The 26,368-nt window shown below is 35.9% G+C and overlaps 1 protein-coding gene across 2 annotated transcripts; it reads left to right on the top strand.

Moving 5' to 3' along the window:
* Nucleotides 1-1,346: 1,346 nt before the first annotated feature.
* On the top strand, nt 1,347-26,042 carry UBA3 (ubiquitin like modifier activating enzyme 3). 2 transcript variants are annotated; one of them, XM_042979392.1, is made up of 18 exons: nt 1,347-1,412; nt 1,599-1,640; nt 3,483-3,603; nt 4,894-4,974; nt 8,666-8,748; nt 11,557-11,637; nt 15,459-15,502; nt 15,848-15,912; nt 16,215-16,370; nt 17,326-17,428; nt 17,600-17,713; nt 22,875-22,928; nt 23,693-23,729; nt 23,816-23,897; nt 24,233-24,333; nt 24,466-24,529; nt 24,670-24,724; nt 25,253-26,042. In XM_042979392.1, the coding sequence occupies exons 1-18, from the start codon at nt 1,393-1,395 to the stop codon at nt 25,336-25,338; spliced, it is 1,389 nt and encodes a 462-aa protein (XP_042835326.1). In that variant the 5' UTR covers nt 1,347-1,392; the 3' UTR covers nt 25,339-26,042. The 2 variants fall into 2 exon arrangements, with proteins under 2 accessions (XP_042835326.1, XP_042835327.1); XM_042979393.1 differs by lacking the exon at nt 1,599-1,640 and having other exon boundaries at nt 1,351-1,412.
* Nucleotides 26,043-26,368: the final 326 nt, after the last annotated feature.

Below are 26,368 nucleotides of genomic sequence, written 5' to 3'. Positions count from 1 at the left end.
GAAGGTTGGGGGTGAGTGTGAGAACTTGCATTTGTAACAAATTCCCAAGTGATGCTAATATGGCTGATCAGAGATTATATTTTGAGAACCATTGTGTTTTATTCAATTCTCAGTCTTACAAAGTAAATATTTTACAAATAAAGACCCAGAAGTGCCGAAGGTCTCATAGTTCATAAGTGAAGAGTTAAGGATTTATTATTTTTTTAATGTTTATTTATTTTTGACAGAGAAATAGAGTACAAGCGGGGAAGAGGCAGAGAGAGGGGGGACACAATCCGAAGCAGGATCCAGGCTCTGAGCTGTCAGCACAGAGCCCAAGGCAGGGTTGGACCTTACAACCCTGAGATTATGACTTGAGCTCAATTGACTGAGCCACCCAGGCACCCTGAGAGTTAAGGATTTAAACTGTATTCCTGAGTCTATATCTCATTTTTCCAACCTCCCGCTCCAAGAAAGGATACATATATGTATGTATATATACATACATATATGTATATTTTAATATAATCTTTTTGTATTCATTCAAACACACATGTGCGTGCACACACACGCGTGCGCGCGCGCGCGCGCGCACACACACACACACACACACACACACACACACAAATGTATCTATCCATCTATCAGTGTATGTCCGACTGTGGAAGAAAATAGCCCCAAATTTTATTACCGTTTATCTTCAGGTGATGAGATTATGGGTGTTCTAAAGTATTCATTAATTTTGTGGTTTTTTTTCCTTTGTACTTTTCTTTTGTCTAAATATATATTTTGCCCCCAAAAAAGTGTTTTTTCAATTCAGTTCCATTGCCGCTTAACTTCTTATCTGACAGAATGATGTGACATTAAAAGATTACCACTGATATTCACAAAGGAAGAAAATAATCTCTCCATCCCACCACTATAAACCGATTTAGATACGTTTTATTCTTACAGTGAGTACCCTTATGCAAAAATGTTTCCTGAAAAGTAAAAAGTGAAAATTACTCCGATGCTTTGCGTCAGGGAAAAGGTCAGGCGTATGAAGATGGCTCTTTCAAAGAGTTTTTTCATAGAATATACCATTTTATATAATTGTTTATTAACATAAATTGTACAAACATATAATGTATTATATGTATATTTTTACTCAGCATAACATTACACACTGGGTAAGATTTATGTAATTAAGTGTAGTTAATCAAGATTATAATTACAAGAAAAGGCTTTAAAACCCGTCGTAGCCTCCGCGCAGTCAGCCCCACCCCTTCCTCTGGCCCCGCCCCAGTGCCCCTTTCCGCCCCATTGCCCCTTTCCGCCCCATTTCTTTCGACCGCGTTGACCCCGCCCCTTCGCGTCGTCCCGCCCCTCCGCCCCGCCCGCCGTGAGGGCACCTGGGAAGAGGCGGAGAACAATATGGCGGATGGCGAGGAGCCGTAAGTACTCGGGCTCAGCAGGCGTGCCGGGCCGGGCTGGGTTGTGAGAGAGCGCGGCGGTGGGCGGTCACCGCCGCTACCCGGGGTCCCCCAGCCCCCCGCCCCGTCCCCTCGCCCCCCCATCCCCTCGCGGCGCCCAATGTGTAGCGTGATGCTGACCCTTCTTTTATTCTCTCTTTCTTTTAGGGAGAAGAAAAGAAGGAGAATAGAGGAGCTGCTGGCTGAGAAGTTAGTGCTGCCGGGAGGCCGGGGCCCTCTCCGGGGACCCCCGCCTCCCCCGACCCCAGGCCTAGGGGACCAGCCGCAGCGGGCCCGGGGGGCTGGGAGGGGGGCACCCGGAGCGCAGGCCGCGCGGCCTCATCCCCTGACCCCCATCCCGCAGCCCCAGGGGCCTGGCGGGCCGCTCCTCGTCTCAGTCTCGGGCGGGCGCCGGGCCCGGGGTCTACCGCAGCAGGTCCTGCACCGGCCCGCCGGGGTGGTACTTGACCAAAAGTCTTGCGGAAGGACCCTTGAGCCCCAACCCCTCCTCCACCCCAATTGTCAAAGCCGTGACCTTGTGAAAAGGGAATCTTTCTTAAACAACGTGAAACGGACCGTAGGCCTGTTTGGCCTTTCGTAAATACTGAGACAGTAGTATTAATTGCAAACTTTTTATGAGAACTTTATGCATAAGGTATTGCAGTAAGCACTTCAATCATTTTTGCAGAATAATTGGTTCTAAAAGGAGAGCGTTGATTCCAAAGAGCTTATTTTCCCCGGATAAGTTTTTATCAGATACTTAATTCTGTGCTGATGAGACAGATTTAAACAAAATGTTTTCCACCCTGGCCCACACCACTTAATGTTTCATCTCCCTACACGGGAGGGGAGGAACGTACTCTTGCAGTGGGTGTGGTGAGTTAGTAATTTCTGTGCCAGTTCCCGGTAGCAGTGCTTTAGAGTCTCTACGAATCTCCTTCGGAGAGTTTAATTGCAATTGCAATTGGACTGGAATATCCAGCTTAATTTCACATTCCTTCCCATCTTTCATTTCCTTTCCACTTTTGTTTAAAATGACAGTTAAGAATTGAATGCTTACTATATGCCATGCATTTTACTAAGTCCTATATGTGGATTATCTCTTTATCCTCGTTCTGACCTTAAGATGTAGCTACCACCTACACATGAGGTTTATGGCTGTTAGGTAATCTGCTGAAGGTCACAATGTTGTGGAACCAGACCCAGCTGAAATGTGACATCAAAACCTGTGGGCTTTATTGTTAGGCAGTACTTATTTGTCCCTTCGTAAAAATTGGGTATTACTAATACATTTGAAGGTAGCAACTGTGGGTTTATAGGAAATTTGAAAATTAAAAATAATCAGAACCAAACATGTATCTTGCATAGAATAGGAAATACATTTTGTATTTTGTTAGAGGAGTCCCTCTCTACTCAGTTGTATGTTCTAAAAAGTTTTTAGATAGTAATGCATATCTGTAGTGTAGTTGTAACCCCAAACTTTTTTTGTGTTGAGTGGAAACAACACCTCATAGTTAAGAGATTCTTTCTTGAAAATTGGGACCTCTTTCAGAGAAAAATGTGTAACAGTTCCTGTCATCAGAAATAATCATTAAATGACATCTTTCAAACTTGGAAATGACACATGAATTAGATTTGGAGCATCACACATCTGAAAGTGGTGTTTTTTTGTTTTCTGTTTTTCATTTTCCTGGTATAATTGTGTTGATGGAACAGACTTGAGGGGTTTGCAGTAATCTTTTATAAATTCCAAATGTAGAAAAGCCCATTTCTCACCAATTGACCAAAACCCCAAATTTGATCTTGGTTTGCTTTAGGATCCCAGAAGCACGTAGAATGATATATTTCGTCAAACGTGCTGTTCCTAATTTGAAATAAACTATATAATAGCCAAGGGAAAATTTAAAAGCATAAGCCTAATCATACTGATACTTCCCTTTTTATTTGAGCAGGTCTGGTGTGGTTACTTTTTCATTTGGGGAAACCATAATAGTTGTAGGTGTGGCTTTTTCCTACTGATCTTTGCAGCTGAATTTACTGTGTTCTGTGCAGAATGGCTGTTGATGGTGGGTGTGGGGACACTGGAGACTGGGAAGGTCGCTGGAACCATGTAAAGAAGTTCCTCGAGCGATCTGGACCCTTCACACACCCTGATTTCGAACCGAGCACTGAAGTGAGAAACGTTTATTTTTAAGTAACTCCTCTAATAGTTTTATGTTTCAAAAATAATAAAATGCTTTCTTTCTAATTTGCTCTTTAATAAAAAAATACTAATACAATTGTGTAAGTTATCTTGAAATACTAAATTGAATATTTGCAACTGATTTTATTTGAATGACAAATATTTAGTAGTTTTCACATTTCTCATGTAATGTGTTGAAAATTCTCAAGAATAAAATAACTTTATAATCTGAATTAAGATTCTAAGTTATACTTCACTTAAAATTACAGTTTAAAATGACTTCTGAGACACATTCCCCATTTTAGTCCTACTCTGAGGAATTAAATTTGATAGAGATATACATGTACTTGCTTAAATTTTGAAATTTAGTTGAAATGCGCATCTTAGAATTGAGTATAATTGCATGTTAAAAATTATGACTGCTCTATAATAGAGGAATAGAATTTTGGACTGGGAGTGTTTAACTTAAGGCAAGTATTCAATTAGATACAACTTATTTTTTAATACAAGGTAGAGAATATCTTCTTTATAGTTAGTTTTTATGTCCTTTGTGTTTATAAAGAGATGTTGTTGAAATAGAAATATTATGCTATTCCTAAAATTAAGGTACAGACTCTTGGGTTTCAGTATAAATTTTCTCTCCTTTCATCTTAGAATTGCAAGTATTTTGAATTTCTTTGGATAATCTACCTTTTATTTTTTTGCCTGATAATTTAAGATACTGGTGTTAAATGATTGTTTTAAATTGTATTTCTGCTGATGTACAATTTTCTAAGAGTTTTATCCATTTTTTTCTTTCTGTTTTCTCTTTTTTTATAAATACCATTATTGTTGTTCTTACCTTTTTAAGACCTTTAAACACCTTGTGCAGTGCTTGATCCTCTGTTAAAGTTTTTACAAACTTTTCTCTTCTTAGGAAGTCAGTTAAATAAGTAAATTTGCTGTTTTCCATCCCCTTTCAGAGTTTAAAAAAAAAAAAAGATGAGTCTTAATTAACTAGGTATAGTAGTTTTTCTTGTTGGACATGAACTTTTAATTTCATAAAATGAAAATGAATTTAAAAACACTAAAATTGAAACCCGCTGAAATCATTGGGATTATAGAATTTCTGGTTCTACCTTGTTCATGAATTTAAAATAATTCATTGAATACAAAGTCTGCTCTTTATCTTCAGTTGCTTTTTTCACGGAAACATTAGAAACTTTTATGGCGATTGCTTTATTGATGGTACTTACAGTTATTATCAACCAGATTTTAATAATGCCTTTTCATTCTTTACAGTCTCTCCAGTTTTTGTTAGATACATGTAAAGTTCTAGTCATTGGAGCTGGCGGCTTAGGATGTGAGCTCCTGAAAAATCTGGTAATTTATACATATATGTATGTATATATGTATATATATATATATATATATAATGTATTTTTTTCCTCCTTGTGATAATTAGTCCTTTATCTTTTTCTGTTCTATTACTAGAAAATTTCTTTATTATGATTGTTAATCTTTTCTCCTGAGACTTTGTTAGATAAATTTAGCAGGTCAGATTAGAGATAGTAATTAAAATGATGATATAACTGTGGAACTTTTTACAGTCTAAAGTTTTCAACTGTAAAGTCATTGATAGAAATTCTTCTGTTTTCTTCTCTGGTCTTTATTAAACAAATCTTTGTGCTTCCTCTTGCATAGCAGTCATTAATTTCAGTGAAGTAAATAACAAAACTGGTAATTCCTATTTTAACATGTAATTTCAAAGAATTATTTCTTCTTTTCCTCAAAATAACCCAATTAGGTGGATAGGATATTGTCCCATTTTACATATAGGGAGAACTGAGGTTCAGAGATGTTAAATGAATTGCCCAAGTTTTTCTGAAGAATAGTGATGTGCTTGGAACCTAATCCAGGTCATTAAATCTTAGTCAAGTGTGCTTTTCACTGAGCCATTAGGTCATTACAGGACTTAATCAAACAGTAATTTGTGATGGCCATAAAATAGTAAACTCATGAAATTTCAGAGAGCTAAGCCTTTTTTTTTTTTTTTTTTTTTTGTCAATTTGTTTTCACAGTATCATCTTAAAAGAGGGTACTCTGTAGTGAAGCTATTTCTGTATACTGGTTTGAAATCCATAATATGTGACTTGAGAGTTTCGTTGACTTTTAATAACCACAAAGTAGCTTTTTATAAGGCCTTATTGGCTTATTTAACAAAAATGGTGAGGGGAAGAATTGATTTAAAGGTGTTGTGTGTCAGGTGTTCGTTGGTGTGTCAAAAATTGGAAGTGCTAGAACAAACTCTTAGACAATGAGTAAAGTCACATTCACTGGCCAAATGAAGGACTTAAAAAGTTGGTCTTGGAGCTACAGTTTAAATGTAAACAGCCATATACATTTTGCTAAGAAAACACTAATGTCACTCCTAGTGGCACTGCAGAAACTTAATGCGCTTCATGGTACTTACTCCTGTGCTCAGTTCTGAAGGGATTGTGGGTCATCATGGTCTATGTCCCTAATGAATTTGAAATTTCATTGGAGGTACAAGTCGTACACAAAATAAATAGAATTATGTATGATGTACTATGTGATGTGGTGCCAAAATGACAGTACTTTCTTAAACATAAAAACCCTATTGCGGTACCAAGGAGTTCTAGAAAGGAAGGATTTATGGAGGATGGGTAGTGGTTTTGGTAGGCATTGTATGCAAAAATCTCCTAATGCTTAACTTTTTCTCTAATGAAGCTATTACCTGCAAATGTGACATATGGTAATTTTAAATGTAAATTAATTGGAGATTAGATCTAAGGAAGTCACCAAACAACTTTGATGCCTTGTAATTTATTGTTGTAATAACCTCTTAATAGAAGAAAACTAAAGCTTTTACATTACCACTTGTTGCTTTGCTTATTTCAGACATAAATACCTAAGAGGTATACATGGTTTTTTGAATTGACTATAAGCCTTCTAAAGACTCATTCTAAAAAAAAGGCTATGACATTAATATTAATGATTGATCAATAGTTATTTAACCTCTTCACCCTCATATGCCAGGCATCATTTTGGAAGCTAAAGATACAGCCTTGAATAGTACTGACGGGTGTTTGTATTTGTGGGGCCTATGTTTTAGCGGAAGGAAAAAGACAAGTAAAATACATAATATATCAGATGGTAATAAAAGCTGTGGGGAAAGGAGGAATGCAAGATTGATAGCTTGGTAGATAGCCTGGTGAGAATGGAAGTGGTTTACAAAAAGGTGTTATTTGAGCAAAGGGGTGAGCAAGAATTCTTTAGGCAGAGAGAACATTTGGTGCAAAATCTGTCAAGTGGGAGCATGACCGTTACTTTTTAGGACAGCCAGGAGGTCATTATAGCTAAATCAGAAGTGGGAAAGGGGGAGCATTTTCCCATAGGGTATCAGAGAGGTAGTGGGAGGTGGAGGAGCTCAGAGTGAATATTACAAAAGGCTTTACAGGCTACTGTAAGAACTTTGCCTCTTACTGTGCGTCAGGAAGTCATTGGATGGATTTAAGCAGATGAGTTGACTTAATCTGACTTTTAACCTGGTTCACTGTGTCTGATATACAGAGAAAAAAGCTCAAGGAAGAACAGAGCAGGAAGCTGAGAGGCTGGTTAGAAGGTTGTTGGAGTCACCTAGGCAAGAGATGACAATGACTTGGAACAAGATGGTAGCATTGGCAGTGGTAAGAGGTGGTCAGGATGATGAACATGTTTTGAGATTGGAGTCAACAGGGTTTGCTAGTGGATTAGTTTGGGGACATGAGTAAAGGAGAGTGAAGGATGACATGAAAAGCTTTTCTCCTGGGAGGATGGAGTTTGCATTCACTGAAATGGAAGACACTGGGAAAAGAATAGATTTAGTGGTGTTGGTGAGCAAGGATGAATGAGTTTGGTTTTGGAAACTGTTAAGTTTGACAGGTCTGTCAGATGATGCTTTATCTTCCAAAATTGCCTGGGATCACAAGCACTAACGAGAAGTAAGCACAAGGGCACTCCACCTTCTGGCCAGTAAAGTAGGGGGAAAGCTCCTGAGTGAGATGAACTGGAAACCAATTTTTAGTGTTCAGATTTCTCATGAGTGTAGCAACCAAGTGGAGAATGTATTTTAAAGAGGAGGAATTGGTTCATACCCTGTCACATATCTCAGGTGGGTATGATTAGAGAGACTGAAAATTGTCATTGGAGGTAGCGACATAGGAGTCACTGGTTACCTTGACAAGGGCAGTTTTCTGTGAAGTGGTGGTAGTGAAAGCTTGTTTAGTATAAGTGTGAGACAGGAATATGAGAAAGCAAGTATGGACAGCCCTGGAGGACATCTTGCTATCTAAGGAGGGGCCCAAAAGTAGGAGAATTATTGACACCCGATTTAATCTATTTCACTGACCAAGACCAGAAAAGCATGGTTAATTATTGAGACTTGGTTTTTTTCGTTCTGTTGCTTCTGCTGATAAATTTGAGCAGTGGTTGTACTGTTAGAATATGTGGCCTTATTGAAATGCAACCATTTGTTGCTTTTCCTTAGCTTTTTTGATGGCTTGTTCTTGACTCAATACTTCAAGGACACTCCTTTTACATGTGCTGTGTACGTATGTGTGTTGGTAATATGTAACTATGTAATAGTTATTTCTGAAGCACGACATACTTAATGTTATGTAAACTAAGATAAAGCTTGTAGGAATATTATTAACAATATTCTGAAAAAGAACAGCAAATTCAATTAATTAGTAAGACTAGTAAAATTAAAATAGCTGGCAACAGCAGCAAAGCAACAAACTTTACAAATGTGTTTACGGGATTATAAAACCGCTGCAGAAATGTCGAGTTGTTCTCTTTTGGTTGCAGACTATTTAAAGTTGAGTAGTTACACATTTTTGACCTTTACAAGAACTCTGAGTTTTATGTACCTTGTAAGACTCTTTAACCACTGAATACAATTATGTAGAATTTATTATTGAGCATTTATAAATTTAGAACTACATGAAAACAAATCTTAAAATTTCAAATGTGAGGAAACTTCTGCTTAATTGGATTTTTTTTATTCCCACAGGCATTGTCTGGTTTTAGACAGATTCATGTTATAGACATGGACACAATAGATGTTTCCAATCTAAATAGGCAGTTTTTATTTAGGTAAGTTTTAAGATCTTAGTTTAAAATGCTGATAATCACTTGAACTTGAGTACATTACAGTTTAATCATCTTTAAAAACTATGAGAGGGTCACACTCATTTTATTTAAAAAATAACTACCACTCCCTTTTTAGGTAAAATTTTGCAAGAAAATTTGAGCATTCTGGTGAAATTAGTTTTGTAAACAAATACATGATTTTGTTGTGTTTTTTAAAGAGATTTCCAAATGGTTTATGTGATTCGGGAGGTGATTGTGTTCTGAAGACGTGGAGTGCAGCCTTTTTCCTCCTGTTGATTTCATGAGAGAATAGTAGCCAGAATATTAGGCCCTAATGACATACATTGGTGGGAATTTATAAGCCAAGAGTTGTATGGTGACTCTGGGGCAATGAAGTTGTGACAGAGTTGGAACTTTGTTAATAGAAAGAAAAAGAAAATGGACAGTTAAGGAGAGAAGACCCAGGAACAAAGGGGTAATTACCTTCGACAAACATGAAATACAGAAAGCGTCTAGAAATGGATTGTTAGAAATGACTTTAAAAACTGGAAGTAGGCCATATATGCAGTCCTGAGGAAAGATTCATTAGTCAGTTTTACTATGTAGCATTTAGAGATTTGATTAGCTTAGATAGAAGTATCATTGATCAAAAAATTATACATATGGAGAGATAAGGACTTTCTATTTTTCTTTCTAGGGATTAGATTACTAGCAGAGAGTACTCAAATAGTTGTAGATATGCCGAATAAGCTTAGGTTAGCAGAGAAGGTAAAATTAAATTTTTGGATAGGCCTAAAACCTCTCTCTTTGTGGAAGATATTAAAGAGATTGAGGGATGGGTTAAAGTCAAGTTAAGGAAGTGCTGTAATTGCGATGTAAACTGTACATTTAACATTTAGGCCTTATCTTTTTGTTTATTTAGCCCTTGAAATTATCCTTCTTCACAGAAAACTTTGTGGATCCTTCCCGTGTGACACATTCTTAGTACATGAATGCTCTAAGAAAGATCCCATTGAATTCATTGGTTAATGATGATAGGCCATGACCTTTAGTTTGTAGCTAAAATAATGATTGAAAATCATAATGATAGTTAACATTTGTTGAGTACTTAAGATGTAGTAAACACTTTCTAAAGTCTTTATATTACCTCCTTTAATCTCAGAGCAGCCCTCAGGGCAGGTCATTGTTTTCCAGAATAAGCAATTAGGCCAGGGTGTCCTGCAAAGTTGATACCTGTATAAAGCCTTTTTGTTCAGAGGGCAGTTTTTAGGTGGAGCGATCTGATCCCCTAATTCTGGAAAGGCAAATTAGCAGTTTCTACAGAAACTGTCTAGGAGTTTTTTTATTTGGGTTCTACTGTGGAAGTGCATATAATCCACAACATTAAAGAATCAAGTTTCCTTTATCCCTTTTATCTAAAGAGCTCTGTCCAGAGTAGTTGAATACAGTACTGAAATCAGGTTCCTTGATTTGTACAGTCTAGTTCTAGGACAAAGTCAGAATAAAACTCTTATTAGAAGTTTTGAATCAAGAAAAGCACACTGCTTTATTGGAGAGGAAAAAATTGACCTGTTAAATTATTTTTCTTTAAAATTCCCATTTTAGGGGCACCTGGGTGGCGCAGTCAGCTAAGCGTCTGACTCTTGATTTGGGCTCAGGTCATGATGTTAGGGTTTGTGAGATTGAGCCCTCCGTTGGGGTCAGCATGGAGTCTGGTTAGGACTTTTTCTCTCACTCTCTTTCTCTGTCCCTCCCCCACTTGTGTTCTCTCTCAAAAATAAATAAACATGAAAAATTTAGACTTCTAAAAAGTAAGTAATAAAAAGTAATTTTTATTAGGAACATTGATTTTTAAATTTTCATTTATTTTTAAAGTATTCTGTGCTTATATATGAAGGAATACAAAGATATAAGAATATGGTCTCTTTCTTCCAGGTGTTCATAGTCTAATGGGTATGATAGATCTCTGTGTATAATGAAAAATATGTTGTGAAAAAGTAGTAACGAAGCTCTTACTATGCATGTGTGAGGGAGTGATTTATGTCTTTGAGGAGAATAAGGAAGTAGAAAGAAGATACCATTCGTACTGAGATTAGAAGAGAGAATTCTTTGTGTCCTTTTGTATCTATAGCTATGGTTCTTAACTAGGAGTTACCTTTTTAGGTCTTCTGTTTTTAGCTTCTTAAAAATGTTGGCAATATTTGCAATTTTAGATAATGGCTTTGGCATTGTCTCTTCTTCGAACACATGCATATGACTTCTTACGGGACATAAAATTTCCTATTTAATCAGCACACATGGGAAGAAGGGGATAAACGAAGGTTCTTGTATCCCCAGAATAAATCTCATGTATATTTCAGCCACCACCTCCATAGTAGCACCTTGAGGTTCTGGGGTTCAGGGCAGATTTGGAATGCTCTGAGTGTGGGATAATATTTTACATTAGGAAATGCCAGAGTGAAAAGTGGCCAGGAAACATGCCATTGTTATGCTTTATATGGAAAAAACAAAAATAAAAAACAAACACTTTCTATTTTCATTTAAGAAATATTTGATTAGACTTGTCAGTGCTTGTGAATTTTACAATTTTACAGTTGTATTGTAAATACAATTTGGAACATCAGCAAGTGTTGCCATTTGGTGTTAGTGTTGAATGCCTAATCACTCATCAAAAGTACTTCGATAAAAGTATTCCTTCTAAATATCCTCTAAATAAACTCACCATGAATATTTTTTATGTCTGAAAGTAAATTATATAGATCATCTAGATTTATATGATGAATGATAATTTAAATATAATTTTTCCTGTAGGCCTAAAGATGTTGGAAGACCTAAGGCTGAAGTTGCTGCAGAATTTCTTAATGACAGAGTTCCTAATTGCAATGTAGTTCCGTATCCTTTTGACAAAAAGGTTAACTTTCAAAAGCATTTGTTTTTTATTATAAAAGAGATGTTTAACATAGAGAATACAGATAAGCAAAAAAAAAAAAAAAAAATCAGCAGTAAGTTTATTACTGAGGTATCTGCTGGTGACGTTTTGTTTTATATTGCTTCCAATCTTTTCTTTAAGGTTATATAAATATTTTTTGCCCTAATTTTTAAATTAAGCTTTCACAGCCAGCGCCATTGTTTATTTTGCATTATTGCCCTTGATTTCAGTTTGAATTACATATCTCTTTTGCTAGACTGTAAGTCCTTGTCTGGCTATAGTTAATGTTTATATCTCCCTAGAGTAGCAGGCTGAATAGACAGTTACTGTATTATTAACCAAATGGAAGGTGTGTCAGAGTAAATTCATTCTTAGAAGAAATATCTTTTAAAAAAGTAGTGTTCTGTAGGTTTGGGGACCGTTCAGTATTTTATAGAAATTCAGGAGGTGAGCTTTGCTATTTGAGAAATGCCACAGGATACAAAATGAACAAAAAAACCAAATCTGTTTCTCTATACTAGCAGTGAAAATGTAGAAAGTGAAATTTAAAATACAGTGAATACCATTTACAGCCACTCAAAAAAAAGAAGAAATACTTAGGTATAAATCTAATAAAATAAGTATGTGACTTATATGCTGAATACTGCAAAATGCTGATGAAAGAAATCAAAGGTCTAAATGAAAGGAAAGGTGTTCCTTTTTCAAGACTTGGGTGATTTGACAGAGTAAGGGTGTCATGTCACCCTACATATGTACACAAGTTTAATACAATTTCTATCAAAATCCTGTATTGTTGGATTTCGTTGTTGATACAGATGAGATTCTAAAATGTATATGCACAGGTGACGGGACACTTAAAACAATTTTGAGAAAGAATACAGTGTGAGGAATCACTGTATCATTTCAAGACTTAATACAGCTACAATAATCAAGACTTTGTGGTGTTAGCAGAGAGAGACACACATTAGTAGAACACAGAAACCAGTAATAGCCAGAGGCAAATACGGCCAATTGGTATTTGACAAAAGTGCAAAACTAGTTCAGTGGAGGAAAGGATAATCTTTTCAACAAATTGTGGAGACTTGATAACCGTATGCAAAAAAAATGAATCTCAACTCAAACCTCAAAATTGAAAAAAAAAATAACTCAAGATGCATCATAGGTTTAAGTATACAATGTAAACTAAAACTTTGATGGCCGTCCGTGTACGAGAAAATCTTTGTGATGTAGGACTTGGTGAAGAGGCCTTAGACCACATCAAAAAAGTGTGATCCATAAAAGAAAAAAATTTGAACTATATCAAAATTAAAAACTTTGTTTTGTGAAGGGCCCTGTTAAGAAAATGAGATGTAATTATGAGAATGGGATATAATTATGAAGTAGGTATCTGACAAAGGACTTGTCCAGAATAAATAAAGAACTCTGAAAATTGAGCAGTAAGAAAACAATGCAATTAGGAAATGGACAAAAAATGTGAAGGGACATTTAACTAAAGAAGATAGTTCAAAAAGCACATGAGAGTATGTTCATCGTTGCTAGCTATAAGAGAAATCCAAATTATGACCACAATGAAATATTACTACATACTTGACATAGCCAAAGGAGAAAATAATAAAATCAAATCCTGGCAAAGCTACAGAAAAATTGGGTCACAGATACATTGCTGGTGGGAAATGTAAAATGGTATAGCCATCTGGAAAATAGGCTGTTTCTTAAAAATGTGAATATATACTTTCTGTATAACTCAGTAATTTCATTCCTCGGCATTTACTCTAGAGAGACAAATACTTAGGTCTACATAAAAATTATTCTCGAATGTTCATAGCATCTTTATCTGCAGTCTGCAAAAACTGGAAACAATCCAAACATCTGTCACTAGGTGAATTGTTAATACTGGTATAACCATGCCGTGGAGTAATACTGAGCAATAAAAAGGAATTAAGGAAACATGCAACAAGTTAGGTGGATATCAAAGGCAGTATGCTGAGGGGCACCTGGAGGCTTGGTTGAGCATCAACTCCTGATTTCGGTTCAGCTCATGATCTCGCAGTTTGTGAGATCAAGCCCTGTGTCAGGCTCTGTGCTGACAGCAAAGAGCCTGCTTGGAATTCTCTCTATCCCTCTCTCTGCCTCTCCCCTGCTCTCTCATGCGCACCTTCTCTCAAAAAAAAAAAAAAAAAAAAAAAGACATGGTGAATGAAACATGCCAATCTCAAAACATCATATATTGTATGTTTCCATTTAAATAACATTCTTCAAATGACAAAACTACAGAAATGAAGAACAAATTCCTGATTGCCAGGGATTAGACACGGATTGGAGTGACTCTAAAGGGTTAGCAGGAGGTAGAGCGTTGCCTTGATGGAATAGTCACATGTCTTTATGGTGGCAGTTCCACAAATCTACATGTGTTTGAATGATAGCTGTACATACTCATTTTTATCAATGTCGTGTTTTTGGTTTGGATACTATGCTATAGTCTCTAAGAGGTAACCACTAGGGGAAACTGGATGAAAAACACGGGACCTCTTTGTACTAGCTTTGCAACATTCTGTGGATCTGTAGTATTTCGAAATAAAAAGTTTAAAAAGGCAAATACAGGCCCCTGTAGGGAAAAGGATGAAGAAGAATATGCATACTGTTAGATCTGTGAACTTTGAGTATTTTGTAGAAATCTAGGGCATAGAATTTCTTAGTGTGGATCCTGGGTCCCCCTATTGCTGTTTCTCCAGTGTGTGCTCTGGTTCTCTTATGACCTCCCTGTGCTAGCTGCAGTTTATGCCTCCTGTTTGCCAAGCATTCAGAAGGAATAGAGGCCTGAATGGGTGAGGGCTAGAATTGAATTTGTTTTTTATAGCTTTTATAGTCCAGAATAAAAAATCTAGGACAAACATAATTTATATTGTCCCGTTTTTCTCCATTTTGCTTTTTAAAAATATATGATGGATTATTATAATTTAGAGAAGTATAATATATATTATTAAATAGAAAATTGCTCCGTTAGAAAACTTAAAATATTTTGTACACGTGTGCTGTTAAAATGCTACCTACTATGATTGATTAACACCAACAGCCATTTTTGAATGGGGTTCTCTTTGCAGCATCCAGACAGGGAAGGACTGCTGATAGAATTTTGTAGGGTAAAAAAGAGAGAGACTTGGAAAACTGACTTAAATGAGAGAAGAACAAGGATTTGTTCCTCCCCCCCGCCCGCCCCACTTACTCCCAAAATAACAAATCACATTAGTACCTGAAAAAGCTATTGGAAACCTGGTTTTTTAAAATTAGCTTCGCAGCAGTAATTCCTATTTTTAATGGAAAATGTTTGATATATAACTTCGTATAAATTCAAGGTGTACAAGGTGTTCATTTGTCCTAAGTCTTGTAATCGTGTGCCTCAATGGGAACTGTAATGCGTGTTTCCTTCACTAAAATCCATATTGCCTCTTTGCTTAGGGCTAATGGTGTGTTTGGGGCTAAAACACACAGTCTGCTTTCCCAGGATGTATGGTTTGATATTAAAACTGAAGTCTAGTAGAGAGTATAACAGAGACATAAATATAATATGGGAGTTCAGAGATGAGAGAACTAAGTAGTTAAGGAGAGGAATGTTTAGAAAAGAGGTGTTGTCATGAATTAGGATTGTGTTCATTTTGTCACATTCCCCGGAACATTGAAGACTTATGTCTTGTTAAATACATTTATAATTTGTTCCTTATGGCATTGTTAAATTCACTTTATAAATTAAAAACTTAACAGCTTAAGTTCCTTTACTTATATCCAGACATTTCAACAAGATTCAAGATTTTAATGACACTTTCTATCGACGTAAGTTGTCCACTTGAAATTAAATTCTCACTAAATTCTTCCTGTATTTTATTGCTATCTATTTGAAGGTTGCTAGCTATTTGAGGGCTGTTTCTTCATTTGTTTTCATCTCTTGGTGTTTGCTTTTCAGTAAGGTTGACTGAACAGAGAATGCCACTGTTGTAATTCTTAGTTGATATCATTAGCTGCATTTTTATTTGTTGTCTTGAGTAAAGATTACTCAAGAATTAGGAGCTGTGTGTGTTTGTGTTGTAATAAAAGGCAGGGCTTTATTGTTTCTTAGAAAGTGTGAATTATTTTGTGCAATGGCATTTTTAAAAGCTAAACTTGCTTTTTCTTCCATAGAATTTCATATAATTGTATGTGGACTGGACTCTATCATAGCCAGAAGATGGATAAATGGCATGCTGGTAAAAACTTTAGTGTTGTTATGATTCTTGGAAGTTCTTGCTGCTGCTTCTAACATACCAAAAATTAGAATACCATATCATATTTTTGAAAAATCATTTTAATTTTCACTCAAGTAGTTGTGCTTCATTATTTATTGCCAGTCATTAATTTTCAGGTGAGAATATAAATTGCTAATATCATAATCCCTTGATTTGATAATCTAGTGCTCAGTAATGTGATTGACTTGTGAAATTACTTGACAGCATGTTATCTTTTTTTTTAATTGTTATTCCCCTCTCCTACCTTCAAATAATTTTCCTAGATATCTCTTCTAAATTATGAAGATGGCGTATTAGATCCAAGCTCCATTGTCCCTTTGATAGATGGGGGGACAGAAGGTTTTAAAGGAAATGCCAGGGTGATTCTGCCTGGAATGACTGCTTGTATTGAATGCACACTAGAACTGTATCCTCCACAGGTAATCAAAAAAGCACCTGCATTTGCGTTTGTGTTACAGTCTCTTGGGGGGTAGAGTTAGGATTAATTATTAAATCTAGTTCAGTATTTAGGATTTTTAATTACGGGTGACCATATTTTAAAAATCATGCTAAGAAGAAATATAAGAAATTATGGTCTATTTCTAGAAACATAGGAACCAAATATCACAGTTTGATACTATTCTCTTTTCATAATTCCTTTGTATTCATTTTTTCTTTTGGAGAGTAGGGATCAAGGGCCAATTCTAAAGTTATATGTTGGGATAGAGCTATACCGTGTTTTCTTTGGTTTTTGCCTGTGATTGTTCCGGGGAAATAAAGATACCAGGGATGAGAATGATCCTTCCAAAGATGGGCCTCTTTAAGCTACATACCCACTTTAAGGAACAGTTAGAATTTTGATTTAAAAGTAAAAATGATTTTAGGGGCACCTGGCTGACAGTCAGCAGAGCCTGTGACTCTTGATCTCAGGGCCGTGAGTTCCAGCCCCATGTTGGGTGTAGAGCCTACTTAAAATAAAGGTTAAAAAACAAAAAGAAATAATTTTATTAGTGTTTACTTGGGATTGATTTAACTCTGTGAATTTGCTTTTGTCTTGGTTTGTTTTATACCGTCATATTTAAATATGCAAACATAATGAAGTGCTCATATTTGAGAAATTATTTGGCACTTTTCTTCTCATGATCTAACAAAGCTTAAATTTTGTACATGTAGGGCAAACCTATTGTTACAGGAAGATGAATCTAAGGCAGGTGACTCAGATGCTCTTTTAGTTTTAGAATTATTAGTGGTATAAAATGTTTTGTTTTTATAAGAGGAAAGCTAAGATGAATTAAAACCTACTATCTACTTTTAGGGAGCAGTCCTAATTAGAAGTTACATTTTAAAATAATTCATTGTTTAAAATCCACTAAAAAAGGTAAACTGTGCTTTCAGGTTAATTTTCCCATGTGCACCATTGCATCTATGCCCAGGCTACCAGAACACTGTATTGAGTATGTAAGGATATTACAATGGCCTAAGGAGCAGCCTTTTGGAGGTAATAAACTGAATTTCATAATCCGGAATTATGTAAGATATATATTTGTTTATATTATCCGTTTGTGTAATTACATTAAAAACAAGTTGATTTAAGTTTACATGTTTCTGTCTTCCTCTCCTGCTTATTTTTTCTTTTTCTTTTCTTTCTTTTTTTTTTCCCCACTAACAGAAGGAGTTCCATTAGATGGAGATGATCCTGATCATATTCAGTGGATTTTCCAAAAATCCCTCGAGAGAGCATCACAATATAATATTAGGGGTGTTACCTATAGACTCACTCAAGGTAAGTCAGTGAATTGTCATGAATTATAACCTGGGGATGATCCCATTTTCAAGGGTTGGGATGCTCTGAAAGAAATAACGGATAAATGATTTCAGATAGTACCAGCCATTTGCGGCTCAAAGTACCATGGAAATAATAGTTTCCAGGTGTCCCAAATTTGGTTGGAAGGAACAGAGTTTGACAGAATCCATACTACTTATTAGCTAGAGGAATTTAATAAAATCTTACTGGAATTGGAAGAGGCCCTGAATCATCCAATTTGAACCATTCATTTTATCTTTCACTGAAGAGGAATGTGTCACATCCTGGGACCATCTATGTCACATTTGGATAAGACTGTCAAGACAATTATTTTGTGTATTGAGCAGAAATCTCCATCTTTAGTTTGGTCTGAGCATTGCCCCAGCATACACCATAGATAAATCAGTTCCCTTTTGAGTAATAGCCTTTAACATATTGACAACAGTTATCATATTGCCTGCAAATCACTGTCATCAGCCTTTCTAGTTCCTTCAAAGCTTTGACATGTTGCCTGATGTTAAGTTCCCATCGCGTTGTTTTTTCTAACCATGTTCCAGTTGTCCATATTTCTCTTAACTATCTAGGGTAGAATGCAGCATTCTAGGTTTGGTCTTAAAATAAACTTGTGATAATTGGTGCAGTCTTAGAGGAGAGCAGGGTTTTTTGTTATTTCTTTGCTTGTTATTTATGTTGATGGTATACTTCTGGTTCTTTAAGGTTACTGTCTACTAAAATCTGAAAGTTTTCCTACATGCAGTTGCTAAGCCCCATCTTCCTACTATAGGTTTGGCAGTTTTTTGGGGTAGTTTTGTCTTTTAATACACAAGTGTAGGCCTTTACAAGTTTATTCTTTAAAAAATTTTCTTAATGTTTATTTATTTTTGAAAGAGAGAGAGAGCATGAGCAGGGGAAGAGCAGATAGGGAGAGAGAGACACAGAATCTGAGGTAGGCTCCAGGCTCTGAGCTGTCAGCACAGAGCCTGACATGGGGCTCAAGCTCACGAACCGTGAGATAATGACCTGAGCTGAAGTCAGGTGCTTAATCTACTGAGCCACCCAGGCACCCCTTTACAAGTTTATTCTTAAACCTGCTGTTACCTCTCTATATGTGCTTTTATGCCTGCCAGGTTGTCTCTTTTTTTCCAGCATCTTTTCATCTGTTGTTTTGATAATCATTCTCTATCTCTTTTCCAAATAGTTAAAAATTTTTACAAGACTTAAGACATCCAGGTGGCTAAAAGACACATGAAAAAATGCTCAACATTACCCATCATCAGGGAAATACAAATCAAAACCACAATGAGATACCACCTCACACCTGTCAGAATGGGTCAGATTAACAACTCAGACAACAGATGTTGGCAAGGATGCAGAGAAAGAGGATCTCTTTTGCACTGCTGGTTGGAATGCAAACTGGTGCAGCCACTCTGGAAAACAGTATGGAGTTTCCTGAAAAAGTTAAAAATAGAACTACCCTACGACCCAGCAATGCATTGCGCTACTAGGTATTTATCCAAGGGATACACGTGTGCTGTTTCAAAGGAGCACATGGACCCCAATGTTTATAGCAGCACTGTTGACAATAGCCAAGTATGGAAAGAGCCCAAATGTCCATCAACAGATGAATGGATAAAGCAGATGTGGTATATATTATACGATGGAGTATTACTCGGCAATCAGAAAGAATGAAATCTTGCCATTTGCAGCAATGTGGATGGAAGTAGAGGGTATTATGCTAAGTGAAATTAGAGAAAGACAAATATATGACTTCACTCGTAAGAGGACTTTAAGATACGAAACAGATGAACATAAGGGAAGGGAATAATAACAGGGAGGGGGGACAAAACATAAGACACTCTTAAATGCACAGAACAAACTGAGGGTTGCAGGAGGGGTTGTGGGTGGGGGGATGTGTTAAATGGGTATGGGACATTAAGGAAGACACTTGTTGGAATGAGCACTGGGTGTTATACGTAGGGGATGAATCACTGGAATCTACTAAAATCATTGTGCTATATGCTAACTGACTTGGATGTAAATTTAAAAAAAAAATTGTTTTTAACAAGGCTCAAGTAGCTGAGAACAGACATTTGAATCATACTTCTGGTTAGGCCCTTTTAGGTTTATCTCATTCTTTTGATCAGGCTTTCTTGAGTACTTGTTATTTCTTTGTCTTATTCACAAGGATGTCATGAAAGACCTTTCCAACTGCTCTGCCGAATCCTGGATATACTATCTTCCATGTTTCCCTGGGTTACCTAGTTACTTATCACAGTAACTGAGTCCAACATGACTTAACTCAGTGAACAATCTTAATGCTCAGTCTAGTGATCACTGCTTCCTAATGTAGGTACTCACAGTTCATCCTTCCAGAATTTTGTTCCAAGTTCATCACTTAGTTCACTAGAAAAAAGGCTTTGCCATCTTTTTGAAAATCTGTTTCTCTTCTGTGATTATTTCCTTGTATTTACTGAGGTCCTGGTAATGTCATTTAAAAATTCTATTACATGCTCCTTAGTGCTTCCTGTACTCCCCCTACTCTAACCATTCCAACCTGCTGTGTGTTCTTTTTAAAAAAAATTTTTTAACATTTATTTTTGAGAAACAGAGACAAAGTGCATGTGGTGGGAGGGGCAGAGAGAGAGAGGAAGACACAGAATCTGAAGCTGCCTCCTGGCTCTCAGCTATCAGTACAGAGCCTGACATGGGGCTCGAACCCACGAACCATGAGATCTTCACCTGAGCCCCCCAGGCGTCCCTGCTTTGTGTTCTTGAACACACCCAACTCATTCCCACCCTGGAGCTTTAATACTCCTAATTCTTTTTTTTTTTTTTTTTTTTTTTTAATACTCCTGATTCTTATACCGGGAATGTTCTTCTTTGGATCTCCTTAGGGTTGGCTGCTTATCCCTCAGGTACCAACTTAACCGGTTTACTCCATCATTCAACTGATAATGACCTCGGAGCCATTCACTATCAATGTTCATATAATTTCTCAGAAATAATGGTAGTCTTGTTTTCCTATGCAAAGAATATTTCATACTTAACACTTTGATACATCCTTGCCCTGGAGCCTTTGCCCTTACTATTTATGAAAATGCTCTTTCCACAGGTCATTGCATAGCTAGATCTTTCTTCTGCTTTAGGTTTCAGCTCAAATTAATGACCTTCCTGAGGAGGTCATCCCTGATGATCTACTTTAATGGACCTCTTCCACCATTGTCAACTCTACCATATACCTTGTTTTACTTTCTTCATAAAGCTCTTCAGTGTATGAAAGCAGAAGGAAACTCTGTAAAAGCAAATACATGTTTTCACTGCTACTCACGTAGAATGGTGTCTGGCATATAGTGCACATTTGGCAACAGTTTGAATTAAATGACTTAATTTTGTCCTGATCAGGAACTGTAAACTCATTTCAATATGCAGCCTCTTTCATCCTTCCATATTTAGCAAGGCTTGGTGTGTGCTTTTGAGCCTGATGATTGAGAGCCTTGACAAAGTACAGAATCAAAATTGGAAGTAAAGGGGGTGGGGACAAGAAGTGAGGAGTGGGCGATGAGAATCATTTTGGCTCTTATTGGGCAATGTGTCTTACATTCCTCACTGTGACTACCTGTTCTTCCTTTCAGTACATCCTGCTGTATGTGGTTCACTGGAGAGCTTCTAGTTTAACCATCATGAAGTTAGTTCCTCCCTACTTCCCCTTCTCTGAAATTATATGTATTCATACAGTCAGAGTTAGCTTTTTAAAAATTAATTAATTTTAAATTTATTTCTTTTTAAAAGTTTATTTATTCTGAATGAGAGAGAAAGAGCACAGGAGAGGCAGAGAGGGAGAGAGAGAGAACCCCAAGCAGGCTCTGCGGTCACAGCACAGAGCCTGCTGTGGGGCTTGAACTCATGAACCATGAGATCATGACCTGAATCGAAACTAAGAGTCAGTCGCTTAACTAGCTGAGCCACCCAGGCACCCTAAGTTTAGCTGTTTATTTATTTTGAGAGTGATGGGGAGAACGTGTGAGTCAGGGAGGGGCAGAGAGAGAGGAGACATCAGATCCCAAGCAGGCTTTACACTGTCAGCACAGAACCTGATGTGGGGCTCAGTCTCACAAACCGTGAGATCATGACCTGCGCTGAAACCAAGAGTTGGTCACTTAACTGATTGAGCCACCCAGGTGCCCCCAGAATTAACTTTTTAAAACAGGTTTCCAAACTTTTTCACTGTCTTTGCTCCATGTCTTCTTAGATTGTTTGGCCTTTTTCTCAGTTTTTTGAAACCTGCCTGCACCTAAAGTCTGGGAACACATTTTTAAATTCTCCCTCAACTCCCAAGATAATATGGCTACTTTTTTCTGAAGTTTTTGTGTTCCAAAATGAACAATTCAGATATAGTTAGGGAATATTTATTTTGTACTTAAAAAAATGGTAGAGGGTGGGGCTTTGTTCATTCCTAATCTGTGAATACTGATATGCAAAACATGAGACAGAAATAGAGTACAGTTAAATATTTTGCATAGTCCATATTATAGAGGGAAATGAGACGATGAGGGGCAGTTTCTCTGTTTGTTGTAAGTTTCAGGGAATCAATAAAACTATTGTATGAGGAAAAATTAGTTAACTCTTGTTCTTTATACTTTATTCACACTTCACTGAGGATAGTATAGTAAACTGTAGCAGTTAAGATTATGCCCTGGGGAGCAGATACAGGTTCATATGCCACTCCTATCACTTTATTAGATGTATAGTTGTGGATATTTGTCTCAACTTCATTTTCCTTACCTTTAAAATCAGAGTGATAAGACTAATAACAAGGATGTTATGAAAATTCTGTCGTATCTTAATCTTCATACTGTACCTGAAATACAATAAACACTCTAATTGTGAGCTGTATTATATTGTGTCTTTTTTATTTGAAGCTTAGTAAAGAGTTTTCTTTGATACTGTAACTGGTTTAAGATTCTGAACATACAACAAAGTGATGGGAATGTGAAAGAAGATCATTTCATTGTTAAACTTAAGTCTATTTTCTGACTTGAATGCCTGAAAAATCAAGTTGTAGAAAATGATATTTAATAATCAGATTGTCAAAGACACTTTTTAGAAGAAATGACCGTCTTTTAATCAATATATTTTTCAGGAGTTGTAAAACGAATCATTCCTGCAGTAGCTTCTACAAATGCAGTCATTGCAGGTAGGGGAAAATGGCCATACTTAATTTTGTTTTCTTTCCTTTAGTTTTGATTCATTAAATTGACATTATTGCAGCTACTTGATTTCAGAAAACTAGTATTTTAGAAATTTGGTATCTTCTTAGGGAGGGAGGGTGTAACAAAACTGCAAAAAAGAACAAGCTATTGGATCTGTACATATTTTGTTTTAAATTATGTCATAAAGTGCTCTGTTGTAAGGGGATATTATATACCTTTCCTTTTTTTTAAAAATTTTATTATTATTTTTTTTAATGTTAATTTATTTTTGAGAGAGACAGAGACAGAATGCGAGTGGGTTAGAGGCAGAGAGAGAGGGACACACAGAATCCAAAGCAGGCTCCGGGCTCTAAGCTGTCAGCACAGAGCCCGATGCGGGGCTCGAATTCACGAGCTTTGAGATCATGACCTGAGCCGAAGTTGGACGCTCAAGCGACTGAGCCACCCAGGCCCCCTATATACCTTTCCCTTTAATCGGTGTAACAGATTGCTCATTAATCTAAAGAAGAGGAAGGAAAACATGCAATGCTACTCTCTTACTTGGATTATATAAAACAAATATACAATTTGTTACTTTCTCAGTGTTTTAAAGAGTGTGTGTATGTATATATCTATATTTATCTGTTTTTTAATCAATAGCCTTAAATGTTTATCTGTTCTGATTTATAACTGACTTTTTAAAAAACTTATAATTTTAAATGTCTAATTTTCATTGAGTTGAGGCACCTTTATTTTCTCCCCTCTTCAGCTGTGTGTGCCACTGAGGTTTTTAAAATAGCCACAAGGTAATGGATTTCATTTTTTAATATCTATGTAAATCTGTATTTTGACTTGGCTCAATTGTATAAAGATGAACGTTTTTTCATTACAGTGCATATATTCCTCTTAATAATTACTTGGTATTCAATGATGTAGATGGACTGTACACGTATACATTTGAAGCAGAGAGAAAGGTAAGTACTATTACACTAATGAAAACTTGTTTGATCATGCATAGTTTGATGTTTACGTATTAATTACTGGTTAGAAATATGAGTGAAATTGCCCACATCCTATGTATTCTTTAACTTCCAGAAACCTACTTACTATATATCTTTTGCAGTGTAGCCCAAAATAAATACTGTGTAGCAAAATAATTTAGGAAAACAGGTCTATTATGAAAAACAGATTTTAAAGCATGAAAATTTATTTGTAGGAAATATTATAAAACAAGTTGATTTTCATTTCATATTTATAGATTATTATTGGTGTGTATGCCACTATTATATATTATGTTTTATGTGTTTAGGAGAACTGCCCAGCATGTAGCCAGCTTCCTCAAAATATTCAGTTTTCTCCATCTGCTAAATTGCAGGAGGTTTTGGATTATTTAACCAATAGTGCATCTCTGTAAGTGTTCTGGATTTTTGTTTTATTATAGAAATAATTTTTCTGATTTTAAAACTTTAAAAACTAGAATTGTTTTTTAAGAAGTGATCTTTGATTTTTTAATTTTATTTTGTTTTCCCTATCATAATTTAGGCAGATGAAATCTCCAGCCATCACAGCTACATTAGAGGGAAGAAATAGAACACTTTACTTACAGGTAATCAGTGTTTGGTTGTTTTTTTGTTTTGTTTTGTTTTTTTGTTTTTCACAAAACTATATTACAAGTCTTTTTTCTCATTATATTACAAGTTCAATTTCATTTAATGTGCTTTACATTAAAATAATTTTGTTTTCTAGTCAGTAACTTCTATTGAAGAACGAACAAGGCCAAATCTCTCCAAGACATTGAAAGGTATTTTAAAGATTAAAAAAAGAAAATGTTTATTTATTTTGAGAGAGAATGCATGAGCAGGGGAGGGACAGAGAGAGAGGGAGAGAGAAAATCTGAAGCAGGCTCCGTGCTGTCAGCACAGAGCCCGATGGGCTCAAACTTACAACTATGAGATGACCTGAAACTAAATCAAGAGTCTGTTGCTTAACCAACTGAACCACCCAAGTGTCCTGAAAGCTATTTTGAATGAATATATTTACTAATCATTTTCTTCTTTTTTTCTCTTGGTAAAAGTAATGAATCCTTATCCTAGGTAATGCCTTTAAACGATGGTTTCATTATAATTATATCTTTAGATATGATAATAGAATTGTTCTTTCAGTAGAATATTAAAAAAACTCGAAGAAATCAAAGATAGTATCACCTTGATTAAAGAGAATTGGATTTTGATGTTTATCTAGACCTTAAATGTGTACTTTGTATGTGTGTGTGTGTTTTGCTTCTGTTGAGATTTTTTTGCTTGGGTTAATTATACTTTTTCTATTATAGAATTGGGACTCGTTGATGGGCAAGAACTGGCAGTTGCTGATGTCACCACACCACAGACTGTACTATTCAAACTTCATTTTACTTAAGGAAAATAAATCTGCACATAATAGAAAACTGATGGAAATATTATATATTACATGTATGCTAAGAAATTTAATGTCATTTTTAGCGTTAGTGTTGCTAGAATTTGACTTTTTTATATAAAGAACCACTCTTTTTTTAAATTTTTAACTTACCTTGAAGACAGAATTTTGGGGTTGGTATTTGTAAGCATTTTCATTAATAATATGGCAAATGATATCTGGAGAGAGAGATAATGAGCAAATGTATTTCTTTAGAGGAGGAGGCAAACACTCTGATGCGTGACTTCTGTTATTATGGTCACAGAACGCATTCCTCATTTTTCATTTGAGCACCCCCATATAGAAAAGATACCCCTTTAAAGAAAATTAGAAAATAAAGTTTTAAATAACATTAAACATTACAACCTGACATCTAGAGCATATTGAACATAGCCTACTTCTTGCTTGATTTAATATTCATTTAATTGTGGTTGTCCAAATGAATATTAATTATTGCAAAGGTTACCGTGTCCATAATAATTTGTAAATGGTGTAATAGCTGAATACCTGTGCATGGAAATGGGAACTATTTTCATGTTTACTTGTAGTGCCATAGAGGCCAATATGCACAATATTAAAGCCAAGACATGGATGTTTAAAAGAATCTAATGTTCAAACAGTTATCACTGATGCTTTCACACTATTTATTAATAAAATCATATATTGTCTACTTTTCTCACTGAAAATTTTTAAGGTATATTAAGGATAGTAAGTTCCATAGTGATGTACATTGCAATAATTTTTAAATGTGTAGCAGGATTACTAATACAAAACTTTTATGGTACCACAAGAAATAGCTACTGATTTAATTTGCTCTCACATAATAATGTAATGAAATGGAATCTTTTTATATTGTCCTTAAAATGCCCTTTTCTTCCCTAAAAAATTAAGCCTTTAGACAAAATTAAGTGTAAGTATTGAAAAATTAGTTTTAGTGTCTCAATGTGGGAACATGCACTATGTGTTTTTCACTTAGATGGCAGTGTTCTATTCA

This window comes from Panthera tigris, chromosome A2 (assembly GCF_018350195.1).
Source record: "Panthera tigris isolate Pti1 chromosome A2, P.tigris_Pti1_mat1.1, whole genome shotgun sequence".
Lineage (NCBI taxonomy): Eukaryota > Metazoa > Chordata > Mammalia > Carnivora > Felidae > Panthera > Panthera tigris.
Note: the sequence above shows the minus strand (reverse complement) of the source record. Positions and strands in the feature narration are given on the sequence as shown.